This window comes from Vanessa atalanta, chromosome 25 (assembly GCF_905147765.1).
Source record: "Vanessa atalanta chromosome 25, ilVanAtal1.2, whole genome shotgun sequence".
NCBI lineage: Eukaryota > Metazoa > Arthropoda > Insecta > Lepidoptera > Nymphalidae > Vanessa > Vanessa atalanta.
In genome coordinates this window covers 1,978,320-1,998,764 of record NC_061895.1, presented here as the reverse complement: position 1 = coordinate 1,998,764, position 20,445 = coordinate 1,978,320, and the positions used below count along the sequence as shown (strand labels likewise).

Sequence of the window (20,445 nt, the reverse complement as noted above, 5' to 3'; positions counted from 1 at the left end):
AAAATATTACTGTACTAGACCAGAAGATATAGTATGCAACAAATTACGGGAGGAAGTTGAATGAGTTTATAGCTACCGTTATTGTGCAGAGACGGTGCGGAGTCGACCGCAAGCTCGCATACTCCACCTGACACTATTATTACCCCTAGTGCCTAGGCCCCAGTGATATGTACACAGTCCACCCGAAACATATCAACCATTCTCCAATAAATAACTGAAGTTTCTAATAATACTAATATTTCAAAAGATGACTCCAGAGAAACAGTATGTTCTAGAACTCCTAAAAATTATGGAAGATTATATATCTTACCTGTTTTAACACTTCCGAGACCTGGACCATGCGCGTGAACAGCAGCTGGATCGGCGTCGTCTTTACCGACCTGCATGACAACAATTACATTATTTACTTATTTACATAGAGTGTTATATTTGTTGAGTTCAATTTCATGAGTGAGATACGAAATCATTTCTTACAGAATCACGCAGAGCAAGGCAAAGTATTACTCTTTGGCGGAAATAATAATTTTCTTTGTAAATGAACAATTATATATTACGTAATTCTTTTTTTCAATATATTTAATTGACAACTTTCACTTGTCTAACGTCTTTCAATTATAATTTTAGTTACTTATAGCTGTATTTATATATAGGAAAGATTAGCTGTCGCTCGCGGTTTAGGTGTTGGTCGTCATATGCTAGGCGTACAAGTATAGCCTATGTTCATTCTGCGAGTTCAAGCTATATGAAGCGCATACAAAATTTCATCAAAATCGTTCCAGTGCTTTGGACGTGAAAGAGCAACAGAGTTATACATTATATACAGAGTTACTTTCGTATTTATAATATTAGTATAGATAAATATTTAGCTGCTGCAAAAATCCAGTATTTAAAAAAAAAAGCTTATATTCTCATTTTGATGCAGCTTAGTGGAATAAGGTCCAAATTTTCGTCAACATCATCATCTAATCTCAATAGGTCTTAGCCCCGCAATGGAACATTTAGAGGCTGATACTTTTCTTTTTTTAAGTTTATTAAAATAAGATTCTCATGCCTTGATCCTGAGTGGAGAAGCCGGGATGTGTACTCCGTTGAACTTCACATTAATGTTATGGACACCATTCTCTCTGGGCATGAACCTGATGCTGTACTGGTCACCGTCGATGTTCTGGATGAAGCAGTCATCTGTCTTGCCTGATGGGGAGATGACCTGCACGAATTAAATATGATATTAAAATTTTCTTGTTTAGTGAAATATTGGGCTGAGGTGACCCACAGATAGCGAGTCAAACCCAACCTCTTAGTTTTGTGTTTAATTTGTATTGAACTACTCGCCTTGTAATGAAAGTACGAAGTGGATTTTATATTCTGTTGTTTAATTATATCATTTTAAGCCGAGTACATCAATGTTGAAATTTTAGTTAGGTTATATGAACAAAAGAAAATAATTAAAATAACATTTACATTTTCCATATAATATTACGCATATATAATATTAGTTTCCGCATGTGGATTCGCTCGCATTTTAGGGCTTGGTAGTCTGGTTTTAGGTATAAAAAAATAGCTTATACCTTCATTCATTCATTCATCATTCAATGGTTTGGCTGCAATAGATAAACATACAGACAGTCAGAGTTACATTCGCTTTTATAAAATAAGTATAGATTACAAAAAGTAAGATTGTTTTGTATTCAGAATGTTCGCTATTGATAAACATGAAAATAATAATCTCAAACCCAAACTCAAATTCCTTTATTCAATATAGAAGTATTACACTTTCTTATTGATAGTCAAATTAAACACTACCACTTCAAAAGAATATTCTTCTTTTTCCTTCTTTTTTTTTAATTACGTATTCGTAAATTAATATCCAAGTTGTAACATCACAAGAATAGATAATTTTACAAGATAAAGGCTGAGGGATAAATCTTTGTTGAATTTTTTTCCTGAATTATGAAACAATGCAACTGTTACCATATTAATTTTTATAACACATCGTGAAACTTCGGCCAGTATTCATCGTACGGAGTTATAAAATATTAAGCTGGACTATGATTTATGCTGCTGAGGGCGGTCACGTGCGGTCAGCCTGTTTTATTACAATTTTTTTTCCAAAGAAATAGGGTATAACACCAGTGTGCACAAAAACAAATATTAAATTTAGAATGTTAGCAAAAGAGTTCTTATTTGTTTTTTTAATCATCTGACAATTGAAGTTTTGTCAGTTGAATTTGATTTATGAAAGCAAAGGAAGATTACATACGTCCTAATGTTTTTACTTTTTTTGTTCACAGACGGTAAGCGAATTTGTAACAGAAGGAAGTGAAAAAGAAAGTTTTGTAGGCTTATTTATAATGATTTAATTAATTAATTGCTCAGTCACCGGGTCAATAACATGTAGATGTTTATCTCAATTAAAATCATTAAAAGAAAATTAAATTGTAAATTATATTCATGAATATTAGAACGCAAACTAAAAAAAAGTTTGTAATTCATTTGAGCAATACTTATTTTAAAAAATAATAAAAGAAAGGCAATAATATGTCTTTAAAAAGGATGTTTATCTTCATCATTGTTTATAAAAGACGCTTACTGTATCTTTGGTTTATCAAATAAAAGTACAATTGTTGAGCGATGTTACGCCAAACGTAACGCGGGTCCATCTATCATAAATCTTTAATAATACGACGGCCTGGACGGATATCATGTTCACACGATAAATCATATTGACCCTCGCTTATTGGCAAACATACTGTCCGAACGGGGATTCGCGGACTCTATACAGATAAAGAAAAATAAATTTTAAATATGCATTTGTTATATTGACAATGGTTTTTTTTCTAACGATAGATATTTAGTCCTGTTCAACTATTGTCACCATTCGTTTAAAATTTTAACATATCTTTCATATAAGTTATTGTGTTCTCAAAATTGCAAGGAAAGACGTCTTTACGTCTAGTTTTGAGTAGGTATGCATGTGTTAGGTAATCTATCCATTTTATCGATTTTTAAATCTCATGCAGAGGTTTATCATTTCTGTAATTATAAAAATTGACTATATTGTGTCAATTCTTGTAATTTTATTATCAAAAGTTTCTGTAGCGAATTTTCTGTATTGAAGTTTTTAAACATATTTCATGTAAAATTATTATCGTATATTTATATTAATATCGTAGCCGATTTTTGTCCCAGTGATTATGCCGCAGCTGCATATAAAAAATCAGTTATGGTCTCATTTTGAAGAGCTCAAGCCGTAGATGTTGCAAAACAGTAATGAGGATTCTTGATTGCAATTAACGAACAAATAATTAATTTTAGAGAGCGTGACTATAAAAAAAAATTAAATAAGGTTAGGTTTTGTTCCAAGAGGAGTAACTTGCAGTTTACAATGAAATGAAATCCAAACAAAACCTGTCATAGGTGGCGAAAATTTCTTTTGAAAAAACGCGAAGTCTCGCGGGCAAACCACTGGGAATATATAAATATCATTATTCGTAATCATTACATTTATTCGGTACTTATGTTTTTAATAAAATTATGCTTGTATAACTTGTATGATTGATCAAAGGCAGAACAAATCTACCTAGACTTTAAGGACATCTTGCTAATAAATACGAATGATATTTTAATTTAAATATAAAACATCTAAGAAGATATATAAGGTTATAAGCAGACATATTAATTGCTGAAGAATTTTCTTTGAAGTTTCAAATAGTTATTGAGGATAATTAATTCAATTTTTTTTTTAATGTAAACTTTGATACGATAAACCAGTGGTTTTCAAACACTGGACCGCAACCGAAACACGGAAATTTGCGGACTGGTGAACCTTTATCATAATAATATGACGAATGAACCATGAGCATCAAAATGATTAAATGAATTAGTTCCGGCCCTTAATGCTGACATACTTGGAGAACCCTGTTTTTTCACAATACTAACCCTGCCATCCAAACTGCCCTTAGCGCCGTTAAGCCTTATGTAGAACTGTGTAGGTTTGTCCACTTGAGCTGAGTCTGGGAACTGAGCTACTTCCAGAAGATGCGCGTCGCCTACAGCTGGAGAGATGTACACCTTGAAGGGTGAGTCTGGGATGTGCTGCTCGTTGAACTTGAGCCCAATGCGGTATTCACCTGTGCAAAGTAAATCATAGTTAATTTTTTATATATTTTTTTAAATTGTTAACATTTTATCATAGATTATATTAGATAAATAAATAAATATTGGACAACATCACATACATTACTTTGATCCCAATGTAAGTAGCTAAAGCACTTGTGTTATGGAAAATCAGAAGTAAAGACGGTACCACATACACCCAGACTCAAGACAACATAGAAAACGAATGAACTTTTCTACATCGACCCTGCCGGGAATCGAACCCGGGACCTCGGAGTGGCGTACCCATGAAAACCGGTGTACACACTACTCGACCACGGAGGATTAGATATAAATAATTTTATGTTTTTTACATATAATATTTTTAGTAACCTTACGTACTAATGTTTTTTTTATAATATGCGGCAAGTCTCCTTTGAAATTTACTTCTAAATACACGGCCGTGTTCTTATAAAAGCACTTTATCTTAGAATTAACTTAGAATCGATCGTATCTAATCATTTATAAATTACATGTAATTTCACAAATATTAATAAATTTTACAATATAATCGAATAACTTGATAATTACTAAAGTGGTTATTCATATCTAAGTGTTTCAAGTTTCTAATATCATTAAATAAGCTATTAAGATTAATTTATTTCTATCTTCCGATTGGTCAGTATATAGTTCGATTTTTAAAAATTTTAAAATCTAAGCTTAAGGATTGGTTAATAATAGCATAATTTGTTTTTAAAGTTTTTTTTGGGATAGTAGATATATATAATTTTGTATAGGGAGTAGCTGCTGTTCCGACTTCAGACGGATAAAAGTATACAAAGTTGATTTCCAATAATTATTTCTTAGTAAAAGGAATTCTATGCTCAATTCAAGTAAATCGCACATATATGGTATTACGCTTATTTCACCGTAAAAATTTAGGTGAAGTTAGATTATATATCTCGCGAGATTGTGAACTGTTGTTTACAATTTAACGCGTTATTTTTCCTTGGATTATAAACTATTCAGTTAAATTATAAAATCTCTAACCCTAACCAAAAGATCAACATTTTATATAAGAAGCTATCAACATTTTATACGTTTTATTGTAAGTTGAATCACCGTCCAGAATCTCTCGCCAGCTCGTACAGTCGCGAGATGGATTATAATCTAACGGAATTGCGGATTGTGTTGTCATGTGTTAGGCAAAAAAAGTACCCTGTGTCCTTCCTTGGAGTTCAAGTTTGCTTCATACCAAATTTCATCAAATTCGGTTCATTGGTTTGGCAGTGAAAGAGACAGACAGACAGAGTTACTTTCTGAGTTTCTTTCGCCGGTTCTTCTCAGGTCCGAGGTGTTAAATTCCGAACCGGTGGTAGATTTTTGACTATCAATAAGCAAGTGTAAACACTTCTATATTGAATAAAGATTTTTGACTTTGACTTCACATTTAAAATATTAGTGTAGATTAAATAATGTATAATATTGTATTAGTATAGTTATCCATAACATCGTATAATTGTCGTGGCTGAACTCAGTTATATAGGTAATATCAATGATGTACCTCCAGCTTTGCAAATATACAAATTTAAATTAACGATGTTTTATGAAAAAAGTTCGAAAGAAAGACATCACTAAAAGTAAGTTGTAACAAATTAATTTATATTTTATTACAAGAGAAAAAAATCAAACGCATGTTACTTCTAACTCGATCCCTTCCTCGCATGCCCTATAAATTATCTGTCCTATCTAAAAAACCGACAAAATTGGAAAAAAGCCGTACAAAAACGCGATTTGAATTGCAAGAAACGAGGTTTTTACGGAGGAGACGTCACTCGATCTGAATAACCAACTAACGACGGCGGCTATATCTCTTCTGCTGGTGGAAATTTAAATTTTTCTCGAATAGTTTTTTACGTATGGACATTCAAACTTCGTGGAGGGCATATTGTTACAGATTTATTTACATGAGAGAATTCTTTTTTGTTGTACTTTTCATTGATTGGACAAAAAATTATCTTGCGTTTTTTTTTTTGTTTTTCGAGCACGCCGTATTTGGTACTTTCAACTAGTTTTGGGATCAGTGACACTGTTTTGTTAAACAGAAGTTTATTTTTAATTAGAAAGAAAAAAAATAACTGTTTATAAATAATGTTTTTATATTCTCCAAGAGAGGGTGGTCAATGAAACAGTGTTGTGGTCTTCTTTTGGATATCAAATCTATATGAGTAAAAGAGATAAATCTATGTTCAATTAAACATCCGCTTAACGCTTTAAAGTAAGGCTGTGTTATTAGATGATACGATACGATACGAGATACGATACTATACGATACGATACGATACGAAAAAGGGTCTTATTAGACGATACGAGTGTCTACGCCTAATTTGACGATATAAAAGAATTATATAAACAATTTATTTATAATCCGTCTTTGGTTCGAATGTTTTTCTATGATAAAATTTAAGATGTTTTATTTAACTCGAATTGATCCATTACATTTAAATCAAAAGGCACCGTTCACAACTTTTCAACTGTTTACTATTAGATACATTGGCAAATCGGATACCTATTGGTAAATAGTCTTTATCTCTCATAGACATTTGCATTGCAAGAAATATTACTCACATCGCCAATGCGCCACCAACATTGGTAACTAAGATTGTATGTCTCTTGTCCCTGTAGTTACTCACTCGCCTTTCAAATCAGAACACAACAATAATAATTATTGCTGTTTGGCGCTAGAATATATTACTTTCCAAGGAATTAATAACAAACAGTCAAACAACAAGTCTCTTTGAAATAATTTGTTAACTAATACTTAAGCGAATACGGTGGCACGCGTCCCAATCCACAAATAATGATGTAGCCCTCATGCAAAGCGGAGGTATTGACATGTTGCGGGTTCGATGTCCCGGCCGCTTCCTCTTGTTTCTTATTATACTTTCGGTTTAAAAAAAATCATTTCGCTTTTTGCTACTTCGCAGGTGAAGTTTACATATTACCGGATTAGGAAATGGTATGTTTGTTTTATATAACGTGTCGTGATCACAATCTTATTAGAACTTTATCTCATTGGTGGAAATTCTTATACGTTGAATAGAACTGAAACGTATTAACTGCAAAGTATAGATTTTATATATTATAAGTAAGAATTATTTATTTTTATATTATACGTAGATTATATTGTGCACCACAGTCAGGCTGTGAAGAGAGCGTGAAAGTTTTGGAAGGACTTTGATTTTCTGCTGATTAATTTACAAAATAGTGAGGAAAGTTGTGAGGAAGGTCTTGAGCATGGATTTGGATGGATATAGAGGTAAGGGCCGACCAAAGAAACGATGGATGGATTGTGTGAAAGACGATATGGTTAGAAAGAATGTTACTTGGGAGATGACGTCCGACAGAGAAGTATGGAAGAAGAAGACATGCCGCGCCGACCCCGAGTAAAATTGGGATAAGGGCAGGAGGATGATGATGATTTTACATAGAGCCGATTTGTTTTAGTGGATGGTATTACTTATTTATTCAGAACGAGTACAAAGTAACAACACATATAGTATATCAAAAAGTGTATTGCACATCAAATTAACTAATGGAATATTACGATATATAAGAAATACCTTTTTTTTTTTTATGGCATTGGTTGGCGGACGAGCATATGGGCCACCTGATGGTAAGTGGTCACCACCGCCCATAGACAAAGGCGCTGTAAGAAATATTAACCATTCCTTACATCACCTATGCGCCACCAACCTTGGGAACTAAGATGTTATGTCCCTTGTGCCTGTGATTACACTGGCTCACTCACCCTTCTAACAGGAACACAACAATACAGTGTACTGTTATTTGGCGGTAGAATATCTGATGAGTGGGTGGTACCTACCCAGACGGGCTTGCACAAAGCCCTACCACCAAGTACCTACTAGCTGACTCAAACAAAGATCGCAAACTTAAATCACAGAACACGTATTAATTTCCCTAATTTGTGTTATTAATATGGACATATTATTATTTGCATTTAATATATTACAATATATTAATTAGTAAGAAATATTTTGGAATATGGATTTTCAATTTGGTAAATTAATTTAATAATAAGTAAATAAATTAATAAATTACACCCGAGCGAAGTTGGGGTCACAAGTGTATCATAAATTCTTCTAGTTTTCATCGTAAAGATGTTGGTGGATTAAATTCCGAAAATGCGGATTTGAAACTCACATTTAGGAATAAGCAAAAATAAAATTTCGATTGAAACAACTTTATATGAAGTTTTAATATTAGTTAGTAAGAATTAAATTCGTATATCACTAGTGAAATGTTGACAATCGACTTATGTTGATACGCCATTTTGTTACGTATAACCTATTTATGTCATAATTATTATTATAATCAATGTCACACATCACAGCTGACATTTCACGTTCGCGTTATTGAATTTAAAGATTTTAATAACGTATACGTAACGCATAATAACGTACACAAATTAAAAGTGACTAATTATTAAAAAATAGACTAAACGTGTGTTCTAAAAAAAAAATACAGCGGGAACTTAACATACAACGCTTACACGTATTAAAATATATATAAATTGTATATACTATATGACATATATACCCTAACTAAACGTTTTATTTCATATTTAGTAACCAATGAAGTAATTTATTTTAATTATTCGTTTTAACCACTCCGCCATATTAACTCTCCGATTTAGGTTATAATTAATTTAATCAAATTTAATTCAACTAACTATTACTGAATTTAAAATAAGTCGATATAACTTCGATTATTCGACATACATAATAATAATTAATTATTACATTAGCAGCCTGTAAATTTTTAATAATGTTTAGAGCATATTCCACCACGCTGCTACAATGCGGGTTGATGGAACAGACATGTGGCAGAATTTCGTTGAAATTAGACACATGCAGGTTCCCTCACGATGTTTTCCTTCACCGCCGAGCACGAGATGAACTATAAACACAATTTAACCACACGAAAATTCAGTGGTGCTTGCCTAGGTTTGAACCCGAAATCATCGGATAAGATGCACGCGTGCTAACCACTGGGCCATCTCGGCTCTAATATCTATTTAAATTTATAAATAATAATAATTAAAATAGATTATAATATTGACTTATAAATAATATTTATCATATACTTTCTCACTTTGAGTGTGTTGGAAAGTATTTGTACAGACTTTTGCAGAATAATACGTCCACCGTACATTGCCCAGACTCTCTCGACTTCTTTGACCGCTTAGGCCGAAATCGGTTATTATAATAAAGGAATATAATTATCGTCAAATACAACAATATTAAAATGCTTTTCTATTTAAATAATTGCGTTCAAGTTCGTAAAGTAATAGACCAGGAGATAATAACTGAATCTTTGTCTTTGTTACAAGTATTCGCCATACCTCGAAGGTCGAATTATATCATCAATGAAACACATATCGAATTAATAAGTACTATTTAATCAACGTTGATAAATAAAATACATTTTCATAGGAACATTACTCAAATCAAATCAAAATAAACTTTATTCAAGTAGGCTTTTACAAGCACTTTTGAATCGTCATTTAACAAACTATTGAAAGTAAAGCTACCACACGGTTCGGAATGTAGATTCTATCGAGAAGAACCGGCAAGTATATATATTTATTTTAAAGATTCTTTTATTTTCTTGTAGTCGGTGAAATATAAACTTGGCTTTACAGAAATTGTATACTTTTGACATACTATCTCCTGGTCTATAATAATTGTATCATTGAAAAGGCAGATAGGATATCAAATTTTAGATACAGAGTGTAGAAAACAGTGCCAATTTCCATGGCCCGAGGTGACCACTGACCATAATGTGTGCCATTAAGTCGTCTGTCAAATTCTAAATAATAATAATAATTACAGGAGTAGCTAATAATCATTTAAGATTATCGGCGACCATTGGCAGTTTATAAAGAATTCGTCCTCAGAAATGTTCGTATAAATGAATGAGTAAGATGAATTCAACCTCTTTGATGCCCCGATGCGCCCGCGCCGTGCCCGAGTTTGAAGCCTTTTTTTATCTTTTTCATAGAAATGTTAAAAAGAAAGTTTTAGGATTATTTTTTTTGTTTCTGATCGGTCGAGGAGTGAAAGAGTGAGAGCAATATTGATGTATAGTTTATAAATCGATTATTAAAATTATCGTTGAGGTAAATAGTTGTATATATTTGTCCTTCTTTAACGCAACGAGTCATTCATTGTCGTTATGTGCTAGAGTGATACAGGTAATACTCTCATAATACATCTCATATCACGATATTGCCCTCTTTATAATGAAAATAATGTTTAAGCTACTATAACAAGTATATATTTTTTTGTAAATTTTACGATCTGAGGAAAAGGTTTGGAGCATATTCTACCACGCTTCTGCAATGTGGGTTGGTTACACTTGTGGAAATTTCGTTGAAAATAGAAATTAGACACATTCTGGTTGCTTTACGATGTTTGGCTTCACCGGCGAGCACGAGATAAATAAGTAACACAAATAAAGCACATAAAAATTCAGTGGTGCTTGCCTGGGTTTAAACCCGATAATTTATATATTATCCTGTTATTAAAACTATAATAAGCTCTTTTCCTTTCGAAATCTGTATAAAGATAATATGAAAGAAAGTGATGCCTGATTGATCAACGCGTGGTTTATCAACTGAGACATAAAACTTATAGTTAAACTTCATTTCGGAACGTAGATCTCAAGCTAAGAAAGAGTTTTTGGATCAATTATAGAAGCGTTCTAAAGATACATTTAATTTAATCAAATTAAAATTTTCACTGTTTTTAGCGAATCAAAACAAAAAATAAATTAAAGTATTTTTTTTTAAATTAAAATGGACTATATATTAGTGAATTTAAAGTGCAATTGCGCAAGTGTGTCAATTTTCATATTCCACCGTCAAAACAACGCGACGGCTGGCGTAACTCTTAACATACAACAAGTTACGGTGAAATAATTAAAGAACTACTTGCTCGTACAATTAAATGCGTTCGCGACAATAAAACGAAAACATATCGAAAATATTACCCATAAACAAAACGAGCACAACTAAGTCATTATTCCATCAAATAACTAAGAAATTTCTATTCGCTATACACTTATGAAGTATCCGCCAACAAAAAGAGACCGCTTCTTTGTCGGATGCGTGCGACTTTTTTTGTCGAAACGAACACAATGGACCCGGACAAATTTAGTTTAGAAGCGGAATTCCTTGCCACTGGTGTTTAAGAGTCATTTTAATTGACCGCCGGTCGAATATTATGGCGGAAAAAAGTCACAAAATCACTGGAGAGGAGACATCGCACTATGATGGAATGTCACGTCCGAACGGGTTTAGAATTCAATTCGGGATACCGAATATTTTAACCGGCTACTGTGTTGCGCGACATTTTTAAAAATATTTTCGTTTGTTATTAATATTTCTACTGTTTAAGTATTTAATAATTTAAACAATATGTATGTTTTGTAAAAGAGAAAAAAATTAAAATTAATGTATTTTGGCTCATAGGCAATTACATCAGCTGGCTCGAAACCGAGCCAAGATAATAAATATTAAATTACAAGTCATTAAGAAATAATAAACAAATTCCTCGGAATTACGAAGGTAGTCTTACATTTTCGTGCCTCGGAAAGCAAGTAACGCCGTGAGTAGCATGCCTTGGGTCGTGTTGGATCGTCTCATCGGATATAATAATACCGGAATAAACAATGTTAAACTACAAGCCTTCCCCTTAGCCCAACAGTGGTTACTTTGGCAATGCATCTATGTTTGCACACACTTATATAAATAATCAAATTCCTATAAGTTTGCTAATTCTTAAATTGGCCGTGGCAGCTTAACTTTGATAAGGATAACGTTATTTTGATAAGGATGACGACCTCCGTGGTCGAGTAGCGTGTACACCGGTTTTCATGGGTACGCCACTAAGAGGTCCCCGGGTTCGATTCCCGGCCGAGTCGATGTAGAATATGTTCATTAGTTTTCTATGTTGTCTTGGGTCTGGATTTTAGTGTTACCGTCGTTACGTTGATTTTCCATAACACAAGTGCTTTAACTAATTACATTGGGATCAGAGTAATGTATGTGATGTTGTCCAATATTTATTTATTTATTGTTATCATTATTCTTAGACTATATGACATAACAGTAACTGTCAATTTGTTGGTATATTTAGATATACATACAGCTGCAAGCAAACATGTAGGTACATCATTGACTACGAATCAATTTGTGTAAATTCAAGCTACCCGCTAATTTTATAATTATTAATACACACGGTATTCTAAATTAAAAAATAAACAACATTGACAAATAAACAGTTTTAGTTATTAATGGTTTAAATATAAAAAAGTCAATGTCCTATCGCATTGGAGGCGCTAAGAAGGATTTTGCAAAATTATAATTTCACGGTAACATTGAATTCCTTCAATATTGTACCAGGTGTTATACTTTTTTAGCAAAACAAAATAAATAAACATGTTCATATAGAAAATAAATATTATCTACGTTTTTGAATGGATATAATATTATGCTGTCTTCAAAAAATATCGGAAGTTCAATCAAAGATATACTGAAAATAACTTCGGACGACAAACGTATTAAGTAAGTGTATATTTGATTGTAGAAAATTACTTTAACTGTTGAGAAAGTAAAAGTATAACGTTTTAATAAATTAATTCATTTGTATAATTTATTTATTATCTGTAATTTAAAATATAATACAATTATATAAAATTCAGCTTATATAGTTTTAAGACTTGCCGCAATAAAAATAATATTTTAAGAATGTTAATTTGTGTTAAATACAATAATATAACAACATAAAAATGTTGTTCGCAAGAAAGGAATATTCGAGGAATCGCGCACTTAAATTACATTAAGACAATGAACTCAAAATGCCATTAGTGTGTGTATTAAATACACTTTAGTTATATGCAAACGACGAAATTAGCAAGCCTAATATTATCATTCCCTCGCGATTTAAACAGTGATTATTTGCAGCTGACGCCGGTAATTGTTACAAACTGTATTTAAATTGCATAATTCATTAAATATTACTAAACAGAACCGGACATAGACAAAAAATCTATTGTCTTTAATCACCTATACAAACGTCAACGATCAAAAAAGTAAAATTAAATTTTAAACAATGCACCCAATGATTGAAGCAATTATAAATGGATTAACATTTAAAAATGTCTTCATAAAATTACCGCGCAAAACCCGAACTCCTGCCAAAGAGTTATGACGGACATTAGCAAAAACGAATATCGTAAATTCGCGTAATCACTGACCGAAAACGCGACAGCTATTATCACGTTTAAAAAAAGTACCTGGAGATGCTAGTCGTTTTAAAAAAAGAAAAACAATTTAAAAAATCGATCTGTCAAAATGGTTCGCAGTAAATTTCGCCGCGGCCGCGGTCCAGCCGGCCGGCATTGGTCCGCCGGCCGGGGGGCGTGGTCGGCAGTCGTATAAGGAACAAGTCCGGCGATTTATTTATGAAGTGCATTTCAGTGTTTATGTGGTTTTTTATAGTGTACAGTTCAGTGTGGCTCCGCGGGGGCGGCGGGCCATTTGACTTGCTGATCCGGGGACGATAAAGCGCCTCGGAATGAATTATTCGACTCCGTGTTATTGTCGGTTATTGTCGACTTGAGCCGACATTACCTGATATATTTTGTCATCCACATTATGACATTTTTCGTCAAATATTTATATGAATGAAGCTATTCCATTTTCAATATTAGATTGATATTTTATATTTCTCAGTGAATTTTCGTTTGTTTATTATCTATGTCTACATAGTAGATAAAACAAAGTCGACGTCCCGACGTTCGTATGTTTAGATCGCATAAACTAAGCAACTAATTTTAATGCGGTTTTAATCAATGAACATAGTGATTCAATATTAATGTTTATATGCGTACATGCATACTAAAGTATAGGAAAGTCGAGAATATCACCCCTACTGTATCCATGAGAAGCCAGGACAGGTAGCTATTTTATTATAAACTCAAAATTGATTTCTTAAGATATATTTTATTACTAGCGATTAAGAATAAGCCATCTACTTTAAATCTGTATATGCATTTTTTTCGTGTGTTACACACATTATGTTTATGCTTTTCTTTTAATAATTTTATTAGTTGTAATATTATTTAATGCATATAGCATATAGACGGTTGAAACTTTTAATAGTAGTGCGCATTCTACCGCTTGTGTATTTAGCTTAGTAGGGGCGAGTGAGCCAGAATAACAACACAAGAGTAATTTTAGATTCCGTAGTCGACAGTGTATTTTTAACAAATAGTGCATGACTCGCATGAATGTAATTACCCTCAAATGGCACATTCATTCATCTACTCTCCTTTAATAAATCAAAGAAACTACAATTCTCCTAACAGAAATACATATGAACCGAAATACAAACTAACCTGGCTCATCCACTTTATAGGACACGTCGCACGATCCGTCCCGTCTGTCTTTGAAGTCGATCTCGGCTTTGCTGGGACCCTCCAACGAGATGGCGAGTTGTCCGGCTCCGGCTTCCCTGGTCCACACGTTGAACTCATTGAAACGACCAGCTTCTCCCCTCTCCAAGCCAGCACCTCCAGCCTTCACTAAATGGGACCCAGAATCCCGAAGAGGACCAACTGTGAACTGGAAGGGGGATCCTGGAATACGATTAATAAATATCAGTCTATGAAACTTTAGGGCACTTTAATCAACATTCCTCATTTCAATCGTTATTGCTTATATAATACTTTAATTAACCCCCCTCCCTCCCCCATAACATGCAATGGAGGATGTATAGTAAATTAAATTTCAAGTTGAGCTCCACGAGTCATTAACCTATTTAATGTGAGCCTTAGTTATTAAAAACAATTGCCTTCTTGCTCCTTTGGCGGACTTCTACGGAACTAAATCTCATATTTCCGGGTTCGAATCTTGAGGGGTTCTGTCATTACATTTTATCAATAGCATCTCCGCGTAATTAAATTAAATACTCTGAACCAAATTTTGGTCAAGAATTTGATAAATTTTAGAATTATATCAAAAGCTTACCAGGAATATGTATCTCCCTATACTTGACGGACACGGTGTGTACACCCAGCTCCTTGGGCACGAAGTGTACAGAGTAGAGGCCGTCTTCCACCTCCTGGATCTCAGCGTCCTCTGACACACCGCCAGGACTAGTGACTGTCGCTGCCAGGTCAAAGGACGTGATGCCTGGGAAAATGAATTTAGCTTTTTGTCATTGTCAGGGTCTCATAGTCTCCTTAATAAGTATATAACGCCATATTTCTCAGGGACGTGTAGTAAAAAAGGGTCTATATAGTAAAATTTATCTCAAAATAGTATATAACTAATAGCAGCTGTCGTCAATGATTATCTTTTTTTTAGGATATTTAAATAATATGCCAAAGGTGTTATTACAAATAGGTATATAAAATGTGATAAAATTTGAAAATAACTGCTGTACTCAATTCGAACTAGGATATCTGTAACTTTTAAATTTACTGTTATTTTTATAGTGTTATGAATTTATCATATGAAAAAAGTATGGATGATAATAATATAAAGGTAATCGCATAATGAACTACGAATGCATGCAAAAGATAAATTTTGAAACGAACTCTGTCTGACTTTGATTTACGCTCTTAAAAGATCATGTTTACAGTCCTACTACATGAAGTCAAAGCAGTTGAATTACTTTAAGTAGCGTGATAGGAAGGACATAACATTTTACTGCAATGGCAACCGGACAGGGTAGACGCTATTGTACATGCCCTCCACAACCATGATTACAGGCCGAGTATTCAAGTTCTATCTGCTTATAAACCTTAAGTTCAACTTGATGAAAATACAACTTGCACATTTGTATAATTTCAATATTTTTACTTGGAAAAAAAAAGTAATTGAAGGATATTTCAGTGTTTATGTCGTAATCTTCGCTGCGGAATAATCGGAAACAAGCGACTGACCCGGCATCTTGAAGGTGAGCTTGCAGTTGGTGCCGACCTCGGTGAGCGGCGCGGGGTCGCGCTGGCGCTGGATCTTCTCGCGCTGGCGGTTGCTGCCCTCGCCCGACACCTGCGGCCGGGTTATCTCGGATTCAGGAAATATTTTAAACAGGTTTCAAAGCAGTTCATTATATGTCTTAGGTTTTGACAGATTTCATTTGTACTGAAGTGCTAAGATATCACATAGCGTGTAACGAAATAACGTATTGATCGAAATATTCTAAGTCACGATTCCAGAAATTGAAGAATTTGATAGACATACTTTAACTGTGAATGGAGATCCTTCGACATGGTGGTCGGCAAACTTAAGGTTGACGATGTAGTAGCCGGGTTCCGTTGGCCTGTAACTGATCGCTAAAACGCCATCCGTGCTATCCGCGCACTGAATCTCAGCTTTACTTGGACCTGAAATAATTATTTGGATTATATTAGTAAATATATCAATATCTTGAGTTGTTCTTTAAAAATAGAAAAATAAGAAGGGCTCACCACGCTTTGATATGCACATCTTACACATTTACGTGGTGGTAGGGTTTTGTGCAAGCCCGTCTGAGTAGGTACCACTCACTCATCAGATATTCTACTGTGTTCGATTTTGAAGGGCGAGTGAGCCAGTGTTACAACAGGCACAAAGGACAGATCATCTTAATTTTCAGAGTTAGTGGCGCATTGGCAATGGAAGGAAAGGTTAAAATTTCTTATAGCACCATTGTCTATGGGCGGTGGTGATCACATACCATCAGGTGGCCTGAGCAGTTGTTCGTCCGCCAACTTACACCACAAAAAAAAATATATATAAAAGATTGTCATTTGATACCGTTCAAAAATCACGAGTACGAGATGATCGTAGGGATAAATTATTACATGAAAACTCAATGGTATGCCAAGTTCATAATCTTCAGTCGAGATTCACTGGACCGTGTCAGCTAAGATGTGAAAGTAAAGTTAAGCGTTTAATTAAAATAAATAGATCACCTTCAATGGACAATGAGAGACCACCGTAACCCGCATTCCTTGTATCAACTGTAAAGGTGTTCTCGCCTTGAGTTTTGCCTTCTTTCAATGCTGTTCCAGCGACCTGGAAAAATATGAATGATGTTAATAAATTATTCATATAGGCAGTTAGGCAAGCAAAAGAAAAATAAGTGACGGTTCTAATACAAATGATAAATTTCGAATTTAGGTACAGAAGAGAGAAGGATATCAGTCAAGTATAAAAAAAATAAGTAACAGTTCGAATACAAATGATAAATTTTAGAAAGGTATAAAAGAGAGAAGGCTAATAAAAAGTTAATAGGATAATTTGTCACTACTAAAATGATAATATATAATAATTGATAAATAGGATATATGTAGATAACATTAGCAGCCTGTAAATTTCCCACTGCTGGGCTAAGGCCTCCTCTCCCTTTGAGGAGAAGGTATGGAGCATATTCCACCAGGCTGCTCCAATGCGGGTTTGTGGAATACACATGTGGCAGAATTTCGTTGAAATTAGACACACGCTGGTTTCCTCAGGATGTTTTCCTTCACCGCCGAGCACGAAATGAATTATAAACACAAATTAAGCTCATGAAAATTCATTGGTGCCTACCTGGGTTTGAACCCGATATCATCAGTTAAGATGCACTAGGCAGATAATAATATCTGATATATATATAAAAGCTTAGTCTAATAGATTTTATAATAGATTGTCATTTGTTTTAATACAATTATAATGTCCTCCCCACAAACTTCTCAAGACAGAGTAGTCCAGTAATCTCGTAATACATGACAAGTGTGTGGGCAAACATAATTGCACTTTCTGTTCTATCATTCTCATAATCATGACGATCAGTACCAGGAACAGGACCTACAGCTTTATATGTTTGCCGAGATATAGATATTTATACAGTACCAACTTACAGACTCCAGTTTACTCATGAGTATTCCTCACCAGCAAAACCAATTAGCCTTTTTGGCCAGTCCCAGGATTTGAACCCAGCCTTGCGGTTTTAAACATTATAATATACAACTATCTTTATCTCGCAACGAACTCTATCGAACTAACTGAATCTCGCAAACACCATTTTATTTAACCATAAAATACTTATAAATCACTCTTGCCCTTACTTTGACTTTCTTAGCATCACCAACTTCCTGTTCTTGAACGGTGATGTTAAAAGGCGAATTCTGAATGTGAACACCCATTTTCTTGACGGAGACAATGTGCTGGCCAGCTTCACGAGGTGTGAAGCTAATACCAATGTTACCAGAGGGCAGTCGTTTTAAGAAGCATGGTTCTTCAAGGCCAGATGGAGCCTGTGGATTAATTAAATGTTTTTATGATTGCAGTTCAAATTAAATTAATATTAGTCTTACTATAAGCTTCTGTAGCATATATGAAATCAAAAAATGGATGTAATTTTTGGAAGCATTTAGAATTGACATCCCCGTAAGAAGGTTGTTGTTTTATTTAACATATATATCCTTATGGACCAAGCACCTCTCTGCTTTCTATTAATAAAAACATACAAAAACGGAATGATGGAACTGCTGTCAGTAATAGCATATCTGATATTAACAAACTGCTTATTATTAATAAAACATAAAAACTACAAATACGACATCAATCGAACCTATTCCGTAATCACGATTAAAACTAGCAAAGGTTAAATAAATATAACTTTGAGCAGGTTTATCAGAGTGGGTACTGCGTGTTGCTTTTCCCCAGGTTAAAGGGTAACCACATTTATAGGGAACATGACATCTTAGACAGATACACTTATTTTCAGGACAGACGGTATGGTAAAAAGATATACCTGGATGGAGGCGTTTAAACTGCGGATGTCGTTGTCATTGACTTTGCCAGGAAGAGTGACTTCACTGCAGCTACCGACGGATATTTGGTTCCTTTTGCGACCTTCACCTGTGACCTAAGACAGACATATACATTAATCGAGCTTACTAGATGAACATACAATTATAATATAATCGATGAGTCCAGAACACATAAATGATAAGTATACCAACCTTAGCTATGAATGGAGATCCCTTAATGTGCTTGTCTCCGAACCTAACAGAGATTTTGTACTCTCCAGGTGCCGTTGGTAGGTAAGATACTGCGACGGTACCATCCTTGTTGTCATGGCATGTGATCTGAAATATATACAAATAGAAATTTAAATAGATGTACTCTGAATAGTAATTAATTATTTTATGTACGTGTGATTTATATGAAAAACGATACATATTTCAGACTGAATGAAACGGATTGTGATTACCAATTCATGTTAGTCAAAATATAAGTATTTCTACATCTGATAAAAGAGAATTAAACAGCTGTCAAGGTTACCTCAGCTTTACTGGGACCTTCAACAGCCATAGACAGTCCACCAGCACCAGCACCCTTGGTGCTTATTGTGAACTGGCTTGGTTCTCCACTGACACCGCTAGTCAAACCAGGACCATATGCGGTTACGTAACCAGAAAAAATAGAGTCCACATGGAATTTATAAGGTGATCCTGAAAAGTTTAAAATAAACATTAATCAAAGTCTAGATTTTAAATTACTCTAAAGAATTTTAACACAATTTCCTTTGAAGAAATTCAGATAGCTATCATAATTTGACATTAAGATACAAGAGGTATTCCTTGACCCATTTCTTGATTATTATTTGGCTTCAATTTCATTTGTAGGCAATTTGTAGCATCTTACAAAATTACACTTTCGTGCAGCTGTTATGATTCTGATTTAATAGTTTCAATTGCAAAAATATCTATTAATATTCTCCTCATAGTATTTCTTTAATATTTTATGCGATCCACCTCTTAAGCTATTTATTATTAAATATTTTTACACTTCTCGCTACTTTAGATTAGAATTATTATATTTGAAACTAGATACTAGTGCTACGAATACAACAGAAACATTTTGATTCAGAATGTTTAATTTCAAAACAAATTAGATAGACACATTTACTTCCCTGTTTTAATTAATTTTTCACATTACGAGCAAGAATAGATCATAATGGAGGTCACATAACAGATGAACTTCGCCTTAAAGGAATTGTAGAAGATATAAAGAAGGAATCATGTTAGTGTTAAATACCTTGTACGTGTTCTCCATTGTACTTCACATAGAGTTCATGTACACCTTCCTCCCGAGGATCGTATTTGATACTGACTGTTCCATCTCGGTTGTCTTCAATTACTGGTTGGTCTATATGGCCGCTCGGCATTTTTACTTCCGCTGAAAGATATGCAAACATTTCATTTAAAGTTACCAGAATATTT

At 33.8% G+C, this 20,445-nt stretch overlaps 1 protein-coding gene across 5 annotated transcripts in view; it reads right to left on the bottom strand.

The window, feature by feature from the left end:
- LOC125073646 (filamin-A) overlaps window positions 1–20,445 on the bottom strand; it is a 94,538-nt gene that overhangs the window by 7,217 nt on the left and 66,876 nt on the right. For all 5 annotated transcript variants that reach the window (XM_047684546.1, XM_047684547.1, XM_047684543.1 and 2 more), the window contains 13 exons: window positions 20,261–20,401; window positions 19,505–19,674; window positions 19,183–19,308; window positions 18,972–19,085; window positions 18,283–18,471; window positions 17,146–17,248; window positions 16,433–16,575; window positions 16,132–16,240; window positions 15,212–15,376; window positions 14,581–14,820; window positions 3,940–4,130; window positions 1,052–1,207; window positions 311–380 (listed from right to left, as the gene is read on the bottom strand). In XM_047684546.1, the coding sequence (XP_047540502.1) occupies window positions 311–380; window positions 1,052–1,207; window positions 3,940–4,130; window positions 14,581–14,820; window positions 15,212–15,376; window positions 16,132–16,240; window positions 16,433–16,575; window positions 17,146–17,248; window positions 18,283–18,471; window positions 18,972–19,085; window positions 19,183–19,308; window positions 19,505–19,674; window positions 20,261–20,401 (1,917 nt within the window). The remainder of the gene's footprint in view (window positions 1–310; window positions 381–1,051; window positions 1,208–3,939; window positions 4,131–14,580; window positions 14,821–15,211; window positions 15,377–16,131; window positions 16,241–16,432; window positions 16,576–17,145; window positions 17,249–18,282; window positions 18,472–18,971; window positions 19,086–19,182; window positions 19,309–19,504; window positions 19,675–20,260; window positions 20,402–20,445) is intronic.